Source organism: Macaca mulatta, chromosome 3 (assembly GCF_049350105.2).
Source record: "Macaca mulatta isolate MMU2019108-1 chromosome 3, T2T-MMU8v2.0, whole genome shotgun sequence".
In the NCBI taxonomy this organism is placed as follows: Eukaryota; Metazoa; Chordata; class Mammalia; order Primates; family Cercopithecidae; genus Macaca; species Macaca mulatta.
The window spans coordinates 5,948,183-5,971,971 of NC_133408.1; the positions used below are offsets into that span (position 1 = coordinate 5,948,183).

General features: G+C 48.5%; 1 protein-coding gene across 3 annotated transcripts in view; it reads left to right on the top strand.

The window, feature by feature from the left end:
• Positions 1-12,727: 12,727 nt before the first annotated feature.
• Positions 12,728-23,789, top strand: part of TMPRSS2 (transmembrane serine protease 2) — a 41,307-nt gene continuing 30,245 nt past the window's right edge. The window contains exons 1-3 of one of the 3 annotated variants that reach the window (XM_077995732.1): positions 13,100-13,153; positions 23,212-23,298; positions 23,498-23,568. In XM_077995732.1, the coding sequence (XP_077851858.1) occupies positions 23,554-23,568 (15 nt within the window). In that variant the 5' untranslated portion in view covers positions 13,100-13,153; positions 23,212-23,298; positions 23,498-23,553. Of the gene's footprint in view, positions 13,154-20,519; positions 20,891-23,211; positions 23,299-23,497; positions 23,569-23,789 lie in introns of those variants that run through there. The other 2 variants (XM_015132845.3, XM_028845316.2) reach the window with 2 other exon arrangements.

A 23,789-nucleotide genomic window follows, 5' to 3' on the forward strand; every position in this document is an offset into this window, starting at 1 on the left:
AAGTTCTTGTTTCTTAAAGGACAGATTTACTAAAGCTGCTATGGTTTCCAAAATCAGTGGGAAAAATGGGCAGTTGTGTATTTGAATCTTTAACTATACACATTTATAAATATAAATATACATTTAACTATATTTATATTTATGTATATATACTGTATATATGCCTGTTTGTACACATATGTGTATACACGTGCATACACACATACACATACATGTGCATAGATAATTAAGTTGTTCTCAGCATGTGATATATCCCAGAATCTGGAAGCAGAGGTGCTCAAGTAGGATGAACTGTGTTGCTGGTTGGTCATTTGGCTTGCTCCTGACCGGGTGCTGGGAGTGATAACAGCAGGCTCACAGCGTACTGCTTCTTTGTCCCTGAAGAAATGAGAGAGGAGTGACCTAGCCATCTGCGACATGCAGCCACCCCAGGGTCGCTCCTGTTCAGCGCAGAAGCCCATCGCCCCCATCCCTATGGATCTGCATGTTTCAGGGACCCTTTGCTCAGTCCCTCTTTAGCTACATGTCGTGTTTGTTTCTCTGTAAACGCAGCGATTCAAGGGTTTTGTGAACCTTCCTTTGGGTCAGCCATTTTCAGGAAAAAACAAAACAAATGAAAAACAGGTGCAGTTCCCTAAATGGACTCTGACTGCGCCGCGGGGTTTTGGGACTGGGAGGAGTTGAAGGGGGGTAAGTGCAGCAGCAGAAGCAGTGCCTGGCCGCCAAGGCTTTGGGAGCCCCAAACTAACCCAGAGCCTCAAAGGCGTTTAAGCGTGAGCACCGCGGGAGCATCCGTGGGAATTTTTTTTTTTTTTTTTGAGACGGAGTCTTTCTCTGTCGCCCAGGCTGCAGTGCAGTGGCGCGATCTCAGCTCACTGCAAGCTCCCGCCCCCATGCCCGGCTAATTTCTTTTTGTATTTTTAGTAGAGACGGAGTTCCACCGTGTTAGCCAGGATGGTCTCGATCTTCTGACCTCGTGATCCTCCCGCCTCGGCCTCCCAAAGTGCTGGGATTACAGGCGTGAGCCATCATGCCTGGCCGGCTTAACCTATTTTTATGAAGTTACTTGCATGTATTTTAGCTAGAAAAAAAAATGTACAAGGATCAAAAAGCATATTTTATGATTATAAAGACTTATGAACGACCAGGCACCGTGGCTCACGCCTGTAATCGCAGCACTTTGGGAGGCCGAGGTGGTGGATCACGAGGTCAGGAGATTGAGACCCTCCTGGCTAACACTGTGAAACCCTGTCTCTACTAAAAATACAAAAAATTAGCCGGGCGTGGTGGCCGGTGCCTGTAGTCCCAGCTATTCAGGAGGCTGAGGAGGAGAATGGCGTGAACCCGGGAGGCAGAGCTTGCAGTGAGCCAAGACTGTGCCACCGCACACACTCCAGCCTGGGCAACAGAGCGAGATGCCATCTCAAAACAAAAAACAAAAAACAAAAACAAAAAAACCAAAAACTTGCGAACAAAACCTTGAATTTTAGATATTTAAAAACTTATTCTAAGTGGAATAATGTTTCTCATTTTTCTAAGCAATGAAAAAAAATATGACCCAGATTATCTTCACCCATGAAGAGACTCCTCTTTGTTGGGTGGGAGTGGAGGAGGGCAAAGGCCCAGCCTTAGGGGAGGGCTTCAGTGAGGTCCATTCTATCAGAGCCACCTTTCTGGATATAAAATTGCATTTGGCAACAGACATACTTTATTTTCTCTTGACAGACCATAGGTAATGGGTTCTGAAACAGATAATAAAAGCTGTACTACTCATTTAGAAACACATTTTAGTAAGATGTTAAAAATATAGGAGAGGTAGATTTTTGTCTATGCAAATGAAGCTCTAAAACTAGTTTCCTGGGCTTCCAACCACACTGGCATCTCAGCCCCCAGAACACAGGCACATGCCCCTTCCTACTCTGGACCTGGCTGGGGTGGGCAGAAGGTGGGAGGGGGCAGGAGAAATCAGAGGTGCTCGTTCTACCTCCATACATTGAGAAAGGAAGTCCCTTCCCTCTTCAACCCTTCCAGGATGCCCTTGCCCTGAGGTCAAACTAAGCTCTTTGGATGAGTCTTTGATGCCTCCAGGGTCTCATCGATCCCTGCCTCCTCCTCAAACAGCAGGGACTTTCAAACCTTTGAAAGCAGCAGCCTCCATTTTGCAGATGAAATCTTGCACACCCTCTTCAAAATGGGCCCTAGCTGAGGTGGATAACAGAGGGTGTTCAGACTGCTAGTGCCTGCCCTCCCTTGGCCTCCAGCCCAGCCATCCCCTCCCCACTGCTGTGGGACTTCCTTGCCCCACACCACAGACAGAGCTAGGTACCAGGGCTCCTGTCCTGGGGAGGGAGAAGTGTCTCCTCCAAACTCCCTCTGCCCCACGCTGGAGTCCCTGGCTGCCTTTCCTCATCCATTCCTAGTGCAGGGAACTCCCAGGCCGTGGAGAACTCCCAAGGGACAAGATGATGACAAGGATGCTCTGCTTGATTTGACCCAGCAATTCCATTACTGGTTATACATCCAAAGGAATATCAATCATTCTGTTACAAAGATACATGCACGTGTATGTTCATTGCAGCACTATTTGCAATAGCAAAGACATGGAATCAACCCAAATGCCCATCAATGACAGACTGGATAAAGAAAATGTGATACATATACACCATGGAATACTATGCAGTCATAAAAAGGAACAATATCATGTCCTTTGCAGAGATGTGGATAAAGCTGGAAGCCATTATCCTCAGCAAACTAACACAGGAACAGAAAACCAAATATTGCATGTTCTGACTCATAAGTGAGAGCTGAACAATGAGAACACATGGACACAGGAGGGGAACATCACACACTGGGGCCTGTCAGGAGTGGGGTGGGGGGAGGAAGAGCATTAGGAAAAATATCTGATGCATGCTGGGCTTAATACCTAGGTGATGGGTTGATAGGTGCAGCAAACCACCATAACACACGTTTACCTATGTAACAAACCTGCATATCCTGCAAAGTTTCACCAGGACTTAAAATTAAAAGACTCTGCTTAATGGAACTTCAGTCAACTTCCTGAGTTTTTTTTAGGGTCCATATGTGAACTTCCTTCTAAAATCCAGCTCCAGCAAAGAACCCTGCTAAGTCAGTTTGGTGAGAACTCCACCCTCGATATCCGATGGGTTACCTCACCCTCCACTATCCCCCGGATGATGTTTGATCACCCCAGCCTGTCCTCAGCAAGGGCAGTTTAGCCAGAATCCCCCTCACCCCTGATGTTTCCTCTTAGTGATTTTCTATCCACGGACCCCACTCTTCTCCTGGGCTATCAGTTCCCACTTGCCTGTGCTGTAATCAGAGTGGAGCCCAGTCTCTCCTACGCCGCAAAGTCCCATTGCCGTGGAGCCTATACCTATTGCAATGGTCCTGAATAATCTGCCTTTCCATCTTTAACAAGGGTCTTCAAATAACTTTTTAAACCATGGAAAGCAGGTGCTGCCTTTCTGGGAAGGATTTGGGGCAGTGATATTACCTTGTAGGCCCTTTTAAAAGAAGCCTTGTGATACCTCACCCATCTTTGACCTATGTAGCCTTTCATTCAAAATGGTGCTTTTTCAAAAAGCCTAGGACGTGAACTTGAAAGGTAATTCTGGAAGCTGACCTTTAATGAAGTTTGTTTAATCATAAACTCTTATTGCTGGAGCTAGTGCTGCATCTATTAAAAACTTTAAAGGGTACGGCAGGTACTCATATCTGATTAGCATCTGCACTTCACCAGGTGGCCATTTGTTGTCTAAAAATGTTGGCATTCAACAATGTAATGAAAATGTTGGTCCTGGATGATGAAAAAAGTCTTTCACACAGCAAGGCAGAGGATAGTGCACTCCATTGTGGGGCCCAGGTCTCCCTGCACCACTGACTAGGGCAGGGGTGAGGAAGTGGTGGGCCACACCTCAGCCCAGAAGATGTGGTTTTTCCCGGGCACTTCAGAGGCTCTTTTCAATGTTTGCAATCACGGGGTCTCAGAATCTGCCAGGATTTAATAGGACTGGAGGAGACCAGAATTTTCCAGGATTTAATAGGACTGGAGACCAGAATTCTCTAGGATTTAATAGGACTGGAGGAGATCAGAATGGGCTCCCCAGAGGCCTCAAACCTCCATTCCTTTCTGTCACTCAGAGTGACATATAAGCCTCCTTGCCACATTTTCACAGGGGGAGTTCTTATTGCAATGATCCTGTGTCCCCCTATCATTGTGAATGCGCTGTGTTGGGACCAGTTAGAATTATGACAGAGGTCCCAGAACCTCCTCCTGAAGACCTGTCTACCCAGTGAGAGGATTTCTCAGCAGCTGGTGACCCATCCTAGACACAGGGGTTTCCACATGGAGGTGACAGCAGTGAGGTGGGAGGAGAAAGAGGCCCACAGAGAGGGAAGAAGGAGAGGAAGCAGACCAGGTGTCTTCTCACCCTCAGCTGCTGCTGCACTCCCCATGCTCTCCGAAACACCTTTCCCCCTGCAACTGCCTCCCTCTGGGTTCTGGAGCTAAGAGAGCCTGCAGGACTTGGGGCCCCTGGGGACAGAAAGGGAGCAGAACAACCCCACCAACAGGGTTCCCTCCCCAAATCCTGTCCCCAGGAACCCCAGCTCCTGATTCCAACTCAGCTGCCCATCTCCTAGGGGCTATGTGGTACAGCAAAGTCAAGTGCCCTCTCTGAACCCCAGTGTTCTCAGCTGTAAAATGGGGAAATCAGCATATCCATCTTGCACTGTGACTGGCAAAGCAAATATTCAGTAAAAGGTAATTGTTTTTATAGCATACACAGTGAGCCTTGGGGTTGAGCCTTATAACTTGTTTCAACCATGAAAAACAACAAATATTAAACAACCTTTTCCTTGTTTGAACAACTGGCATCTGGAATTCATCTGAAGAATTTGCTGAAAGCTTGGTGGTTGTATGAAGAGATCCATGAAAGTCTTTGCTATGGTAAGAATGTTAGAAACTTGATCCCTGATGGAACAGTATTGGGAGAGTGGCCTAATGGGAAGTGTTTAGGTCATGAGACTTAACTCTTAGGGATGGATTAATGATGATTAGAGGGCTTGAGGTTTTGAGGTTATGTGTTCCAGCTCTTGCTGTCTCACCATGTGATACCTTTTGCCATGTTATGATGCAGCAAGAAGACCCTCGCCAGACACAGCCCCTCAATCTTGGACTTCCCAGCCTCTAGAACCATGAGCCAAATAAACTTCTATTGTTAGTAAATTACCCAGTCTGTGGTATTCTGTAACAGCAATACAAAACAGACTAAGACAGTCTTTATTTTTTTCTAAACAAGGGACTTCATTCATCCCTTGAGGACATGGCCAAAGGTCCTCGGCACTCAAGAGATTTGCTTCACCTGGCTCTTGTGAGAGCTGATCATCCCATCTATAGCATTCTACACATCCTGTCTTTACAAGGAACTCGTGAATTCTCTGTCTTGCCTTCTGACTACGAGTACTTGTGGGAATCTTAGAGCTGGTTCACATCAAAACTAAAGTACAGACACTGGGACAAACACTGGAACAAACATTGTTTTATTGCTGACATCATGAATAGCTGCATTATTCGTTTTCAGGTACACACATTTTAAAATCCATTAATGAAGAATCAAATGTCACTTTTCTTTTTCTTTTTCTTTTTTTTTTTTTTTGATACAGAGTTTCACTCTTGTTGCCCAGGTTGGAGCACAATGGCACAATCTTGGCTAACTGCAACTTCCCACCTCCTGGGTTCAAGCGATTCTCCAGTCTCAGCCTCCCAAGTAGCTGGGATTACAGGCACCCATCACCATGCCCAGCTAATTTTTTGTATTTTTAGTAGAGATGGGGTTTCACTATGTTGGCCAGACTGGTCTCGAACTCCTGACCTCGGGCAATCCACCCGCCTTGGCCTCCCAAAGTGCTGGGATTACAGGAGTGAGCCACCACACCTGCCCAAATGTCACTTTTCAAATTAGGAAATATTTCATACATACAAAAACATATATATATATATATATAAAAAATACAAAAAAGGAATGAAGAAAAAAATGAAGTGAACACCCATGTATTTACCTAGGTTCTCATCTAGGTTAAGAAACAGATTATTGCAATACTATTTTGCCCAGTTCCCCAGTTTGTACCCCCAGGCCCATTGAATCTCCATTCATTTCTACTAGGGGAATCACCCTACTGAATTTTGTGTTTATCAATTTCTTTCCCTTTTTCATAGATTTAGTATATATTTCTGACTATACATAATTTAGCTTTGGTTGTTAATGAACTTTATGCAAATAAGATCTGCAACTGGTTTTCTTGCCTAATACTTTATTTCTGAGAGTTATCCGTGTGGATACAACATTAGTTCACCATCTTTCATTGTTGGAGGGGATTGGATCACATGCATACACCACTGCACGTTTATCTTTCCTCCTATCAGTAGGAACTTACAGAATTTCCTATCAGTATTTGTTTTCTTTTTCTCCAGGCTTTGCAGTAGAAATAGTGCTTCTCTGAACATATGAAGGTTTTTGGTATGTTGCAAGAGTTTGTTTAGGGCACATACTTAGCAGCGGGATTTCCGGGTGAAAGATTTTCATATCTTCAACATTACAGCATGATGCTGAAAAGGTTTTCAAAGTGATTGTACCAATTTATATGCTCCTCTCATTCCCTCTGCCCCCAGCAGATCCCCCATTTTGGCCATACATACTGTTGAGCAATTTTAATTCTTGCCAGTCTGGTGTGTATAAAATGGTAGCTCATTTCTAAAATTGTGTAAAATATACATAACATAAAATTTATACTTTTACCATTTTTCAGTGTACAGGTGAGTGGCATTAAGTACATTCACACTGTCATGCAATCATCACCACCATCTATTTTCAGAACATTCTCATCTTACCAAACTGAAATTCTCTACCCGTTAAACACTAACTCCCAACCCTCCACCTTCACCCCTTAGCCCCTGCCACCTACCATTCTATTTTCTGTCTTTATAACTACTTTGGACTTCTCTAGGGACCTCATAATAGTGGAATCATACAGTACTTGTCTTTTTGTGACTGGCATATTTCACCCAGCATAGTGTCCTCAAGGTTCCTCCACGCTGAGCACTCATTTGGTTTTGTGTTCCACTTGCTATAATGATGTGGTGGTGTGTGTGTGTGTGTGTGTGTGTGTGTGTGTGTGTGTCTTTAAAAGGGATTGCTTAGAGGATTTGGCCTTCTGGGTCAAACTGTGGGATCTGACTAAGCGGTCTCTCAATGGCTCTTGTCGTTGCATCTGAAGTTGGGACTTGAAGTCCACAAGGCAAGCATTTGGGAAGGGAAGAAGGTTATAAAATGAGGAAAAACAAGCTGGAACCAATGAGCATGAGCTGGAGCCCACAAGGCCAGACCACTGCCTGTAACAGTGACAAGAGGGTCAAGCTGGGCCTGGGGCAGGGGCTCATCATCTTGGACATACACACCTGGCCCTGGAATCAGACGAGCTGATAGAACATCCAGGGGAAGGCGGAGCAGTTGCAGATTTAGGCATTCTTCTTTGCTTTATTTTGCTTGGTTTCACTAAGTCATCTCCTCCTCCCTCCTCTCATCCCATTTTTTAATTATTTGGGTTTGGATGCTAATCATATTATTATTATTATTATTATTATTATTATTATATATGCTTCAAATCCTAAGGACCTGTGCTACAATTCACCTCCAGGGCCTGTCAACAGTTCCATATCACATTTCTCTCTGTCACTGAAACTTCAAGCACCATTGGATCTGCTGGGTCCTATGGCCCAGGTGTCAGAGCAGCTTGCACAGCAGCCTGGCCTGTTGTAGAGCCTTCTCCTGTTCTGGGACCCACTCAAAACTAGCATCTTTTCAGGTCACTCAGTAAGTGGGCCAGAGTAACACATCCAACTGTTTTGCCTCTAAAATCCAAAACAGAGGCACATGCTTAGAAGGCATCTTTGGATTTTAGAGGCCGAGGCTGGTCTCAAACTCCTGACCTGGTGATCCAACCCCCCCACCCCCTTGGACTCCCAAAGTGCTGGAATTACAGGTGTGAGCCACCGCACCCGGCCAGAAGAGGACTTTAGTCATCAAGTGGGGAGGGCGCGGAGGCTCACGTCTATAATCCTAGCACTTTGGGAGGCCAAGGTGGGTGGATTGCCTGAGCTCAGGAGTTTGAGACCAGCCTTGGCAACACAGTGAAACCCCGTCTCTACTATAATTCAAAAAATTAGCTAAGCATGGTGGGGGGTGCCTGTAATCCCAGCTACTCAGGGGGCTGAGACAGGAGATCCCTTGAACCCGGGAGGCGGAGGTTGCAGTGAGCCAAGATTGTGCTACTGCACTCCAGCCTGGGTAACAGAGTGAGACTCCATCTCCAAAAAAGAAATCAAGTGGATAGGATGACCCATTCTGTAGATGCCAGTCAGCCTTTCCCCGGCCACTCCTGTCATCACCCAATGGGCTCATGGACAAAGTGGCCTCGGTGGCAGGGAAGGATATTATGCATGGACTCAACAACATGGACTCTCACTGACCAAGGCCGAACTGGCTACAGCCACAACTGAGTGACCATCTGCCAGCAGCAGAGACCAGCACCAGGGCTCTGATATGGCACGGTTCCCCAGGATGATCAGGCGGCAACCTGGTGGCAGGCCGATTACATTGGACCGCTTTCACTATGAAAGGGGCAGCATTTTGTCTTTACTGGAATAGACAGTCTGGATGCAGATTTGTCTTCCCTGCACACAGTGCTTCTGGTGGAACTCAGAGAATGCCTCATCCACCATCATGGTATTCCACACAGCATTGCTTTTGACCAAGGAACTGACTTCTCAAACAAGCATGGCAATGGGCTTATCCTCATGGAATCGACTGATCTTCCCATATTCCCCACCCCCATGAAGCAGCCGACTTGATAGAATGGTGGAATAGCCTTTTAAAGACGCAGTTACAGTGCCGGCTAGGTGAAAATGCTCTGCAGGCTGAGGCAAGATTCTCCAGAAGGCTGTGTATGCTCCAAATCAGCATCCAATATGCGGTGCTGTTTCTCCCATAGCCAGGATTCACGGGTCCAGGAATCAAGGGGTGGAAATGGGAGTGGCACCACGCACTATTACTCCAAGTGGCCCACTAGCAAAATTTTTGCTTCCTGTTTCTGTGACTTTACGCTCTGCTGACCTAGAGGTCTTAGTTCCAGAGGGAGGAATGCTGCCACCAGGAGACACAACAGTGATTCCATTAAACTAGAATTTACGACTGCCACCTGGCCACATTGAGCTCCACATGCCTCTGAATCAACAGGCAAGGAGAGAGTTATGGCATTGGCTGGGGAGACCGATCTGGACTATCAAGGAGAAGCTAGACTACTACTACTCCACCAGGCAGGTAAGGAAGAGTGTGTCTGGAATACAGTGATTCCTTAGGGTATCTTTTAGTTTTACCATGCTTGTGATTAAGGCCAATGGAAAACTACAACACAATCCAGGCAGGGCTATTAATGGCCCAGACCCTTAAGGAATGAAAGTTTTATCACTCCATCAGATTAAGAACCATGGCCAGTTTCCATGCTTTCCGAAGGCAGAGAGAACGTAGAGTGGGTAGTGGAAGAAGACAGTTACAAACACCAGCTATTGCCCATGCAACCTATTACAAAGCCTTAGATTGTCATGAATATTTTCTCATTTTTTTCTAAATACATTTGTGCACATATTTGCATATACAGTATATATCTCTGTTTTCTTTTCTCTCATATTCCCTTATTACACAACTTAAGGTGTATTGACATTATATCATTGTATTAAGTATTGTTAATTTTACGTTATGGTGTTTTAGTTATGGAATACCAGGGAGAAGTGTAAACACTTGAGAATTTTACATCCACTTCTGGGGAAGGGCTTAGTGCATTTTTTGGTTGTATGTAGAAGAGTTTTATCACATTAGGCAAAATTATTACTTTGCTATTGTCTTTAGAGATAAAGTATGGTGTAAGGAGATGTGTGGGTGTGAAGTTGACAAGGGGTCAACTTATGGTATATATATATATTCACGCTTAGGTAAAACTAAGGTCTCATTCTGTCATCCAAGCTGGAGTGCAGTGGCACAATCAAAGCTCACTGCAGCCTCAAACTCCTCAGCTCAACTGATCCTCTCACTTCAGCCTCCCAAGTAGCTTGGGCTACAGGTGCACACCACCATACTTGACTAATTTTTAAAAAACGTTTTGTAGAGGCAGGTTCTTGCTGTAGTGTCCAGGCTAGTCTCAAACTGCTGGGCTCAAGAGATCCTTCCACCTTGGTCTTCTAAGTGCTGGGATTACAGGTGGGAGCCACTGCATCCAGCCATGGTTAATTTTATGTGTCAAGCTGACCTGGTCATGGGATGCCCAGGTAACTGGTTAAACATTATTTCTGGGTGTCTGTGTGGGAAGGTGTTTTTGGAAGAGATTAATGTTTGAATAGACTGTGTAACACTCATTGCCCTCAATCTGGGCAATCTGTTGAGAGCCTGAACAGAACAGAAAGGGGGAGGAAGGTTGAATTTGCTCTCTGCCTACTGTGTGAGCTGGACTTTGATCCTCTCCTGCCCTCAGCACTCCTGGTTCTCAGGCCTTCAGACCTGGACTGGAATCTGTACCATCTACTCTCTAGTTCTCTGACTCTCAGGACTTTGAAAGCTACAACACCAGCTTTCCTGGGTCTCCAGTCTATAGATGGCAGAATGTAGAGCTTCTCACCCTCCATAATTGTATGAGTCAATTGCTTATAATAAATCTTTATATATATTATAGATAATATTTATTACATATAAGCTATGTATAATATATATCATATCTGTATTATATTATGCATATAAATATGCATGTTTATGTGCATATTATTTATATGTATTTATCTATAATATATAAGATATTCATATTTATAAATAATATATAGAAATATAGATGTGTGTATATACATGTGTGTGCATATATATGTGTATGTAAATATTTGTATATCTCCTGTTGTTTCTGTTTCTCTGGAGAACCCTGGTTATTAATATAAAAGGAAAAATAAATGGTGAATGAACAACCACTACAAGAGGTCTGAGTCTGTGGCAGCACTTACTCCCTGGTTTGTGGGTGGAAGTAGCAGGCACTAAACACACTGTCAAGACAGAAATAAGTGAGTTGCTGCCGAAAGACAACTGGACTTGACCTGTGTGCTGGAGGCGGTCTTTGAGGGTCTCCCACTGGGGCAGACTGGAGAGCAGGGCAGTGTGGGGGATGGGGAGGGCTGGGGCATATTTGGGACAATCCCTGTTGTAGGTGCCACCAGCAGACCACAAAAGGTGCCAAAGGAGGGAGTGAGAGGGAAGGGTTTACTAGGAAAGTCCTGCCAGACAGGAGACTTCCAGGAGAGCTTCCCAGGAAGGGAACAGTGAGCCAAGGCAGCCTGGGATGGGACTGAGTGGGGCTTTTTTCTGCTTTCACCTCATTTTAAAGCAAATCATGTTGATGTTGATTTGTATATTATGCAAGGGAGGAGAAAGCATGCTTCCCCTCTACCCTTCTAGATTCTTCAGGAAGTCTACAAATTAAATCGACATCAAATAGATGAACAAGAGAAAAGCTGTTTCAATGTATGTACTCACAGATGGGAATCCCACAAGAATATGAGACTTAAAGAGCAGGCCAGGTGATTGGGGGGTCCAGAGCCGGGGCTCACCCCTGTAATCCCAGCACTTTGGGAGGCCAAGGCAGGTGGATCGCTTAAGCCCAGATTGGAGACCAGCCTGGGCAACATAGGGAGAGCCCCATCTCTACAAAAAATTAAATTAGCTGGGTGTGGCGGCACTCGCCTCTAGTCCCAGCTGTTCGGGAGGCTGAAGTCGGAGGATTACTTGTGCCTCCGGAGGTTGAAGCTGCAACGAGCCAGGATTGAGCCACTGCACTCCATCCTGGGCAACAGAGTGAGACCCCTTCTGGGGAAAAAAAAGGTACAGCAGCCAGATGATTTGTCACTCTGAGTGACACAAAGAAATGGGGGTTTGAGGCTTCTGGGGAGTGGTGGAGGAGTGAGGGGAGCGTAAGGAGAGGAGGTGTCTGGCGAACACAGGTTGCCCAGTGAGGCAGATGAAAGTTTCCCAGGTGACAGAGGTTGTCGGGAACAGCTCTCTTCCTGGTACAAATATGCTGACTAATGAACATTTCCTTTATAGGTGCAAATTTCCTTTACAAAAGAGCAGTTTCTCAGAGGTACTCCGGTGTCTGCAGTTTCTCAACATAACCAGTTCCAAATCATCAGTATGCCAAAGAGGACTGTTTTGGGGTAGCAGCTTCTGGTCTCCTCCAGTCCTACTTGGGGTGGTGAATTCTGGTCTCCTCCAGTCCTATTAAATTCTGGTGAATTCTGAGCCCCCGCAATTGCAAACATTGGAAAGAACCTCTGAAGTGCCCAGGAAGAGCCACGTCTTCCTGACTGAGGTGTGTCCCACCGCTTCCTCAATCCCACCCTGGCCAGTGGTGCAGAGAGACCTGGGACCCTCCTGGGGAGCCCTTTCCACTGGACGCTGGTGGGGGCCAAGAAAGGCCAGCCTAGGCGGACTGGGGAGGGTCTTGGGCGCCTGGCGCTGTGTCCCTGCCACTCGTGCTTGGGCCAGCGGTCCCCCAAGGCTGACTCCTGGGTCACTGCACAGAGGCCACACTGGGTTCCCCGGAGGCCAGGACGGGGCCGGCCGCCTGCAGGAGCTCGTGAGGTAGCAGCTCCGGGGGCTTACCCAGGACTCGAGGAGCGCTCCCCGGAATCCCCCTCCTTAACCCAAACTCGAGCCCTCGGGCAGCGCTGCGCCGCGGACCCGAGTGGGGCAGGCTGGCCGCTGGGGTAGGGCCCGGGAAGTGCCCCAGAGTCCCTCCTGGGTCCGGCCGCAGCCGGGGTTGAGCCAGACTGGGAACCCGTCCCGGGCTTCCCTTGGGAAACGCCTCCTCCCGCCGCACCCGCCCTCGCCCGCCCGGGGTGACCCGCGACGCGCATTTGGGGGTGTTGCCCTGGGCCCTGGGACGCCGCCTCCTGAGATTAAAGTGAGAGCCAGGGCCGGCGGGTCGAGAAGGCTTGAGCTAAGTCGGAGGAGGGCAAGGGGCGGGAGCGCCGCCCGGAGCTCGGCAGGTGAGCGGCGCCTGTACCGGGGTCCCGGCTCGGGGTCCGGGCTGGGGAGGGGAACCTGGGCGCCTGGGACCCGCCTATGCCCCCTGCCCCGCCCGGAGGTGAAAGCGGGTGTGAGGAGCGCGGCGCGGCAAGTGAGTGCGCCCGAGGGTCGAGCACTGGGGTCAGCCGGGCAGGGCGCCTCCGGGGGTGCTGGGAGAGTGCTGGGCGCCTGGGACCCCTTGCGTGCGGCCGAGAGCCCTGGCCGCCCCTGTTGGCTTGGCGTCGCGAGGCTGGGGCAGGTGGTCCTGCGAGTCCCTAGCCAGTTGGTGGAAGAGGGTCCTCCGGGGTCCCCGAAGCTGGCTCCTCGTCCGCCTGCCCTCCAAGGCCCCCGCCTGGGAGCACCGGTAAGCCTTTTCTCTTTGAGGACGAGGACCGGGAGTGCTGTCCGTTGGCTTCTTTGTTTGGGAGAAATCTCTGCAGTCCCGCAGTGTTACCTGAACTCCTTCTGCTTCTTGGTTCCCTACTGAGGTAGGGAGAAACTGGAAACTCGCTGAGATGCCGGGAACGATACGGCCGGCGCGGCGCGGACCGTTGGGCCAGGCTCCGGGAGGGCCTCCGGGCGAGGCGCGAACTGCCCGTCAGTCCCGGGGAGGGACTGCTCGCGACCCAGGCCCCTTTGCGGTGACCCGCTGGCGGCGATCAGGGCCGGGGCCGCCTGGACACCTGGCACCCGCAGTTACCCGCCAGGGAGGAAGCCGTCAGGCTCCTTGGCTTGCGCTGCGTGCCGGGTTGGGGGGAAGGCTGGGCACCTGGGCGCTTCGGTCCACCTCAACCTGTCCTGCCGGGCTGGGCACAGTGGCACCCTGAGTGGTCAAGTGCTCCAGCCTAGCAGTGGGCGCTCTGCTCGAGCACGGGTCCAGATGAAAAACTGCGCCATGTCCAGAAAGTTTGTGCGCCGAGAGCCCTGAGCGCTTGTGGCAGAGGAGGGCCTTCGCCCGCTCCGCCGTAGGGCACAGCGCGGTGGCCCTAAATCCTGTTCAGAACGCCCTGGTGGCAGGCCTAGTCACGAGGAATCCTGGTGGCTTGTTTGGGAAGGAAAGGATAACACGGAGGCCTGAGGTGAGCCTGTTGGGCAGGGGACACCAAGGGCTCGGCTTCGAGGCTGCTCAGCCCTCCCCTCTGTGCGAACCCGTGCGGTGGTCCCATGGGAAAGATGAGCGCATCGCGCCCAAGGCAATGCCTGACTTCACCGAGCTCCCAGCCGCGAGAACCTCCCGAATCATGGAAAATTACAAAGGCTACGCAGCCCAGTTACAAGGCGTTTGAAAAACCTGAAGTGAGACTACTACGGCTGTTGACCTGTCCCAGCAGTCTGGGAAGGTACTCCAGGAAGTGGGGATGGAGCCAGCTCCCCTGCAGGAAGGATGGGGGCTGGGAGTGTGGCAGGGAGAGTTTACCAGCGCAAAGAGACTTGAGGAGGGAGGGAGCTCAGTCAGTCCTGGCTCCTTAGCTGCTGCTGTGAAGGGAGGGCCTGGTGGGTCAGGTAACCAGGAGTTCTCCCAGAAAGTCACTGGAGGTTGCTTGAGAATTCCCCACCTTTGCTGAGTGCTTTTGAAGAAGTGGGACCTGCCCTGCTCGCTGTAGAACTCCTGGACAGATGAAGTTAGAATGAAACCTAGCAACACCCTCGGGTAAGGACACACTAGGCTGGAGAGCTCGGCGTGCATCCTATGTGCTGAGACCTCTGCCTGGAGGTGGCCATCTGCACCTCGGCCTCTGGTTATTTTTGATGATCAGCTGGTGAGCCGGCTGGGCCTTTGTTCTCTGCCTGGACATTTGTTTGGTCCCCAGCAGCTTCCCTTATTCCCACCCGCCAAGGACAACCTTCTAACAACAAGCTTGTGCTGTTGCTGGAGCCTCAGGCAGGGCCTCCCAGGTTGCTAGGTGCTGGCCTGCCAGGCACCGTTGGCCACTCTATCTTGAACTCAAGTCACCTTAATCATAGGAGTACATCTGGCTGCACTGGCATTATAATAATAACCACAGGCATTGATGTGGCACTTTCTTTTTTCAGCCAGGCATCATTGCAAACCCTTTATAATATACTTAACTCAATTGTAAGGAAACTGGGGAAGAGAGGTTGGGTAGCTTGTCCAAGGTCTTTAACCTGTAAGGGGCAGAACTGGGGGTAAACACAGCCTATCTGGCTCCACAGGTCAGGGCTTCCAGTGTCGGGCTCTGAGTCGGAGACACAGGATGCCTAGAAGGGGCTTTAGTGACAATCCGCACAGTATCGATTCCTCTTGCTCCTTCCCTGGGTCCTCCCTCCGGGATGTTGGAATGTTACCAGCAAGTGGAGAAAAGGAGGGAAGGAAGCTGAAAACAAGGCACCTGGAATCTTGATTGAAAAGGGCTTGTTCCTGGGCCAGGCTCTGGTTCTCCCGGACCTGAAAGAGCCCAGCCCCTGCCCAAAGCCCCACCTGGGCTCCGTGCTGCCCCCTCTAGCAGTATGACATGGTCAGAGTGCCTAGAACTCTGAAAGGGGGCCTGCGGAGGGCTGACCTCCTGGGCCATGGGGGCATTGAGTGACAAGATGCTGGTGCACATGTCCTGCAGAAGGCTGACGTCCCTGGGCCATGGGGGCATTTCAAGCAGGCTGGTGCACATGTCCTGTAGGTGAAAAGGTAGATGCATGCAGTACATTATGCCAGTAACCACTACCACCACCACCACCATCATCATCGGAGTGTGTTGTCCCCCTACTCTGGGTCCAACCTAAGGGTGAGGGCCCTACCAGGAAATGTACACCAGAAGTCTGGCTGATAACTCCTACTCTTTCCCACCTGAATCTGTGGCAGGATTCCCTAGGGGATCTTCATAATAATATGGGATCATTGCCTTGGTCCCAATTACTGCATCAGACTCTGAGAATGGGGCCCAGGCAGCTTATTTATTTATTTATTTATTTTTAGCCTGCTTGAAAATTCTGGGTTTGGGGAGCACTGAGCATATCTAAACCTTGGGCATTGAGATAGAAAAGAAAGGTGAATGGTCAATGGAGTGTTTGTTCAGTTTTGGTTGCTGAAGACTTGGAAAGTGGCCTTCCTGGTGGGGAGAGTGAGGCCAGGGAGAGCTCCCTGTGGGGATCCAGAGAGCCCAAGGGCATTGAAGGCCCAGGTGCATTTCTGCTCTCTGGTCCCTCCTGCTCTGCACTCCCTGAGTGTCCCTCATCCCACAGTCACCAGGCCTTTGCTACTCCTCCCGGCCCCGCCTTGCTTTCCAGGACACCTGCCAGGGGGTCTTCCAATACCAGATGCATTGCGTGGCCTCGGTACTGGGGTGCAGGAGCATTATGTACCTGACAGCTGAGGCCTGAATGGGGTCAGCCTTTGTGGGGCCCCTGCTGGCCCTAAGGGCGATTTGGAAGGCCCTGACTTGCAAGCACCAAGTTAGGTATGGGCCTGCGTGTGAAAGAGGGGGCTTATGATGTCCCCATGGCCATTGACCACCCTGGCCCCACCTAGCCTATGGACACCCAGGGAGGGGATCTGTGACAGGGTAGCAGCTTGGTTGAGCACACAGGCAGCTCTTCAGGATGACCTAGAACAGAGGCTGCGCTCCAGGAGGACGCAGAGCCTGACCTGGGACTCGGTTATTCCTGGTCGCTGGGCAATGGTCAGGAGAGAGGTACTGAATGAGTGGAAATGCACTGGTTGGGTGTCGAGGCTGGTTTTCTGGCGGGGGTGTGGGTAGTTACTTTTGTTGTAAACAGAGTGAAGTTTGAGAGGGCAAGAAACTCAAAGACAGGCTTTTCATCCTCCTGGAGGTGAGTCCACGAGAGGGAGGCGAGGGCTCCAACATCTGTGTGTGGACAGCGCTGAGCCATTGGGCATCGATGGCAGGAGAGCAGGGGGGGTTTAGGGCACAGAACTGTGACAAGAAAGCAGGAAGTGTTTGAAGGGCACCTTGGCTTGTGGTTGCGGCAGCAGAAGTCTGGAAGTTCACTCAAGGGCAGACTAGGTGGAAAAATTGAGGCTGTCAAGTGGGACTCAGAAGAGAGGCTCTGACCATTGGATTTGCTAGAAAAATACGTTCAAGTGAGGTCTGACTTGGCAGATGGAACTAAGCTGAGGCTTTTTATTACTGTTTGTTTGTATGAGGTGCACAATGCAGTGTCAAATTCCCTTTAAGACCATTGCTTTCCAAGGGGCTGTCCTGGCAGGGCACTTAGCCTGACCCCACTGCGGTACAGCCCAGGGGTCATGGGCGAGCATGCTTTCTAGGGACAATGGGCTTGGAGTTCTTTCTGCAAGATTCTGCTGACAGAGAATTCGCTGACATTTTCAAGTTCACTGGTGATGCATTTATAAGGAGTTGGGAGCAATGTTGAGAGATCACCATGTCTGGTCTTGACGCTCAAGCCTAATTCTGTTCTGGAATATGTTAGAGAAATGATCTTCCAGTCTTGAAACATACGTTTTTAGGTTTGAGGAATCTTGAAACATATGTTTTTAGGTTTGAGGAATTTGGTACTTTCTAAGGTAGCTTCGGGCTGTATTTGAACTTCCTTTGTTTTTTTTTTTTGAGGCCGAGTCTCGCTCTGTCACCCAGGCTAGAGTGCAGTGGTGTGATCTCGGCTCACTGCAAGCTCTACCTCCCGGGTTCACGCCATTCTCCTGCCTCAGTCTCCCGAGTAGCTGGGACTACAGATGCCTGCCACCACGTCCGGCTAATTTTTTGTATTTTTAGTAGAGATGGGGTTTCACTGCATTAGCCAGGATGGTCTCGATCTCCTGACCTCGTGATCCACCCGCCTTGGTCTCCCAAAGTTCTGGGATTACAGGCATGAGCCACCGCGCCCAGCCTCAAGTTGTATTTGAACTTTCTAATTGTTGGAAACTTGATTTCCCCAGATGGAATCCAAGTCTGCTCTTCTGGAAATTCTGATCACGATTCTGGTATTGTCCTTTGGATGTACGCAGAATAAATTGAATTCCTTCTCCACATAGCCGGGTCTTAGGTGGTTGGAAGATAAACCTTATCTGCCATCATTATGTTATTATTGAGTGCTCGTCATGGGTCGGGCACTGAGCTGTGGCCTTGCTTTCTCCCTTAATCCCGCAACAATCCTATTTCTGTATCATCCCCATTTTACAGACTGACTTGGACAAGTTCTTTAAACCTTAGCCAGTGGCTTGTGTGTGGTGTTGAAGTCTCTGCCTGGAGTGACTGGGGGGCCTCTGCCACCTGCCTGCCTGTCATGCCAGGCTGCACTCAGTTTGGGGCACCTGGACTCCTGGGAGGTCACCCACTGTCCTGACTTGGGGTGCTGGTGTTGTCTGGGTGTGGGCATCTCATCTCCCTCTGCTAAATTTCGTCTTACTCATTTGGCCTTTGGAACTGAGAAAATATTTTTTTTCCTGCAAATTGTATTGTATTTCAAATTTACATTTCCAATCATCTGTTGTTGGTGTATAAAAACACATAGATTTTTATATTGATCTTGTGTCCCTCAACTTTGTCAAACATGCTTATTAATTTTTTCCTCAATAGTTTTTGAGGTACAGGTGGTAGGAGCTCCATAAAAACATTTAAATACTGTCTTTGTAAGCTACAAAGCTAGATTTAAAAAACAATGAGAGAGAAAGAGAGAGAACCAGACCTGATTTCTGCCCTAAAAAGTTTATAATCTCTTTGGGACAATGAGTCATTCACAGGAAAAGAAACTTGGATGATGCAGGCAATACCTCTCCTGAGGTGATCTTTCTGTTTCTCGCTCAGCCTTTCTCTCTCAGTAGAACTCTTGTGCCAATCATTGTGTACGCAATTTACCTGATTACACGTAAACAAGTGTCTGCTCAACAGCCACTGAAATCCACTGTTGGCTAACTTTCATTTAGTCGTGCATTCTATCCTTAAGAGGATAGAACATCTCGTTGTATAATGTGATGTTAGTGTGGTTATTTTGGCAGAAGAGGCTCTTTTTGATCATTTGGTCATTGGCTGGGACGTGTCCGTGGATGGTGATAGTGCTGTCTGGAGTTTGAAGAAGGGTCACTGAGTCTGAGGCTGGCCTGTCTGTTCCCTCTCACACCTCCAGCAACTCGAACAGTACCAGTCACACGTGGGGGCTTCGAGAAGGAGCAGGTGTGTGCACAGTGGTGCATGGTGAGGTCAGTGGAGACTTCACTGCAGAGAATACCCCTGGATCTTGGGTGGGAGTCAGTGTCTATGAGCCTGACTTCATCCGCGTTGACTTGGTTATTTGGAAAGTAAGTCTCCAGCAAACGTGTCCCGAGATCTCCAGAGGAGAGAAAATAGGAGAAATGATTCTTGTTTTGGCAGTAACTTCATCATGTCATGGGATGCAGATGTGATACCACAGCATCGTCCTGCTGCATGGTGGCCAGGCAGGTGACTCATGGGCTGACTCAACTCTCAGCCCAGGATGGACCAAAACAATGTGAGGACAGCTGCGTGCCATTGTGAGATTCAAGTGGCTGACACTGTCTGTTTTGAAGAAGGAGCTCCCTGCCATCCAGGAATGGGGCCTGAGTGCCACCCGCTGTTGCTTTTTTGCACTTAAAGGAAAATTTCCCCAAGTGCTCCTGATGGCTGGCTTTCCAGAATTGAGAGCCATCATTCCGGTCCTTTAAATGACAGGAGTAAGCATTTGCTAAACAGCATTGTCTCTCGTCATCTACGTTACATCTTGCTCCTTTCAGAAACTAGTTAATGAGATGTGCAAGCTTGTGTGAACGAGGAAATGCCTGTTCTGAAGATGAACAGGAGTGAGTGTGAGTTCCTGGTGTTTTCGGGACAGCAGTGCTTCCCCTCTCAGATCAAATGTCAGAGTAGGACTTTCCCCCCTTCTTTTCTCTTCAACTGGAGAATGTTTGTTATTGTTGTTTGTTGTTTTTGTTTCTGTTTTTTGTTTGTTTGTTTGTTTGTTTTTTGAGACGGAGTCTCTCTCTGTCGCCCAGGCTGGAGTGCAGTGGCCTGATCTTGGCTGACTGCAACCTCTGCCTCCCGGGTTCAAGCGATTCTCCTGCCTCAGCCTCCTGAGTAACTGAGACTACAGGCACCTGCCATCACACTCAACTAATTTTTGTATTTTTAGTAGAGTTGGGGTTTCACCATGTTGGCCAGGCTGGTCTTGAACTCCTGACCTCAGGTGATCTGCCCGCCTTGGCCTTCCAAAGTGCTGAGATTACAGGTGTGAGTCACCACGCCCGACCCAGCTGGAGAACGTTATTGGCAGCAACACTCTGGTCTTCCATTTCAAAGTCCATGGTAGCTGATTTGGGCACGCTGAATATTTTTGTTTATCATGTTCTGATTGCTGGAAGAGATAGGATTATCCTGCCACTGCCTCTGGGTCCCGTGGCTTTTATTTGACAATTAATGGTGGTGGCTCCCGGTGTTCCTTCCTTCCCTGGCTTCCTTGTTAGGGATCGTGAATGAATAGCAAGTGTGGGTTTTGAGCACTGATTCTTCATTCCTTTCAGAGGGCTTCTGAGCTGGGAGAGCCGCCAATGGGATCGAATTTTCACTTCCTGAAACTTCAACCAAACCTATAACTGGGGAGATAGGAGAGCTGAGAAACCAGAGGCGTGAGAATGTGTTTGGTTAAGCAGGACTCTTTGAAAGCAATCTTAGGACGGTACTGAGTTCTCTCCTGCTTATGAGACAAGAATGCGGGATTTATTGTGTTGATGTCAGGCCTGAGGATCCTCTCTCTTCACAAAGCAGACATAGGTAAGGTCTATTAAGATGTGACTAAAAGGCTTAAACATTTTTGATACATTTTAAATGGTGATCCTTCCCACCTGTATATTAGTCACTTTCCTTTCCTCATACCCAGGAAGATGTGAACTTTAGTTTTAATCCTAGAAAAAATCCCAAAGCTATGACATGACCTGGTTGTTATATTTTTATCTGTACGTGAAGGGTAAATAAATGATCAGTGTATGTTTGTCGTAACCTGTTTGGTGAGGTTTCTCGAGACTAAAAAGTCATACTCATTTTCATTCATGGCAGGTTGTTGGGGTTTTGTAGTTTAATGATTCAGGAGCTAGTTCTGCTTAGGACATAGGAAAGCAATGGTGTGCTGAAGCCAGCCCTACCGTACCTGGCTCCGTGGTGAGCTTCATGTTGGTAGCCTGGGAATACTTACCGAATGCAAACCTGCAAATCAAGACAGTCCTCTTTTCCTTCAGCAGGTGGTTAAATGTTTATCAGCTTTATAATTCCTCTTATTTAATGGAAAGTTATATAGCACTCATTTTATGCTAAGCACGAAGCACTTCATTAGTATTAACTCACTTAATGCCCTGGAGGTAGGTGTTACTGTTATCCACATTTGCAGATGGGGAAACTGAGGGACAGAACCTTCGATAGCTTCCTCCAGGTCATGAATAGTGAGTGGCTGAGCCTGAGTTTGGATCTAGAGTCTGGTCTCAGAGGTCAGGGGCTGAACCACTGCCCAGTGCCGCCTGCTGCTGTTTGAGCACCGGTTGTGTGCCAGTAGGCAGGAAATACTCTTCTGCGGGCATGTCACAGGCAGTGGACCCTGGTCTGGCCAGCTCCAAAGCCCAGAGCCTCCTCCAGGCTCTTGTTCTTTCATTGGGAACATGGTCTTCTGGATGGATAATCTCGAACCCCGTTTCTTAAAATATTCTTTGGTCATTTAAAGTCAAGTGGGTAGGGGTGGAAAAAAGCCCTTTATTTGCTCACGAAGTGATTGTTAAAGAAAAAAAATCATTCAATGACATTGTTAAAGATGGCGAGGCGAACTTTATTCAGGATCACGGAGACAGGTACAGGGATCACAGCCAGCAGATTTTGCCGTGGGAAAGAGACTGGGATCCACTTGAGCACAGTATGGGCAAGGGGGAGTTAATTTATAACCAAAGATCAGGGTGGGGTTGGTGGAAAAATCACTAAGAGAAAGCATCAAGGGTAAGGGGGATTCTGGCTGAACCAACCAAACAGGATTCTTGCTGAAGATAGGCTGGGTGATCAGACATCACCTGTGGCATGGTGGCGGCTGAGGAACCCGATCAGATATCAAGAGTGATCACATACCGAGGGTGGGAGGTTCTGGCTTAACTGACTGAGCAAGGTTTTTTTGCTAAAACTGGATTTTACAAGGAAATGCACAGATGGCCTAGAAGGTTCAGGAGCCTGATGTAAGTTTGATCAAGCGAAGAATCTTTGTCCGTGGAGAGTGATGTCAGAATGCGGCTTTACTATAAAGCATTTCGTGTTGAAGGCATCTCTAGCTATTATTGTTAACTGTTCACAAAGGACAACAAACGAAATGCCCCACAGCTTTCTTTTCATTACTGCTAATCTTAGAAATGGTCAAAATGGTGGACTCTGAATTTCTTTCTTTTTTGGGTTTGGGGTAAATGGAGTCACTGTGGGCATGTTTTATGGATTCTTTTAAACGTACGTATCTATTAAAAATTGGGAGGGCCCACATGGCCAGCTTTAAAACGTCAACCTTGAGCTGTGTCTGGTGCTGAGCCCTGGACCACCCACTGGGCGGTGGGTGGCTACTGGCAGTGCCTGTGGATGTTCTTTGGGAAAGACAGTCTGATTGCACCTGCTCTTCCTTAGTTCCTGGTACTGTGAGGCACTCCTTCCCCACTCTCCTGGAACCCTCAGCTTAACACAACAGTGGCGATTGCTCTGTCCGTTTTCCTATGAGGACCCTGAGATTTCAACAAGGTTCAGTAACTCACCCGTGACACTTCCAGAGAGCTGTGTTGCCAGGAACTCGCCCAGGCCTTTCCCTTCTGAGCCCATCTTGTCCTTAACCTCTGTCAACCTTGATGAGTTTAGTCACCTTGTCGTGTTTCTTCAGCATTTTTATCCCATGCAGTCTCCCTTGAGTAGATGTTCTGTATAGGGGAGATCACAGCTGCCTGGTGAGAACTGGGTTAAATCTAGCAGGATGCCTGGGCTTAGTGGCAGTGGAGTTGTGGGTGGCCTTGAGTCCCAGGCAGTCCCCTGAGAGTCCTTCCCGATGGATGTCTAAGTCATTGAGTGTGTTCCTTCTTCTTCCCGGTCAGGCTGTCCTGGCTGCAGCACTTATAATTGCACCCATCCTCCTCCCCACTCTGATCCCTGAGGAGAGTGCTTCTGCTGTTACCTCTAAGGTACAAGTGGGTCCCAAAGTCCTTAAATATGGAGGGATGTGGGGAAGCAGTGGTGAAGATGCAGGCCAAAGGTCAGCAGGCAACACTGGTTTTTGTTCTAGGTAACCTTCATCTAGAGATTCTTCTAGTTCTTTCTGGATTTATCTTCTAAAAACTAACTGATATGGAAATATTACAGTGCTGTAATTCTTTCTTCTAGGTCATACTGAACATTCCAGATACCTATCATTACTCGATGCTGTTGATAAAAGCAAGATGGCTTTGAACTCAGTAAGTGGTTAATTATTACCTTCCTGGCCTTTTCTTTGTTCCCTTGTCCCTTCTGTTATTCCCAACAGTGTTTATGGGTCAGCAATTGCAAGGGCTATTTGTAGGGAATGCTGGGCCATGCAGATGCTGTTCACCTCTAGAAAGAGTGATTTGGGGCGCAGCCACACAGCTGCCCAGGTGAGTCGCAAAAGCCATGGCTGTTGGGTAGACGTGAGTGATAT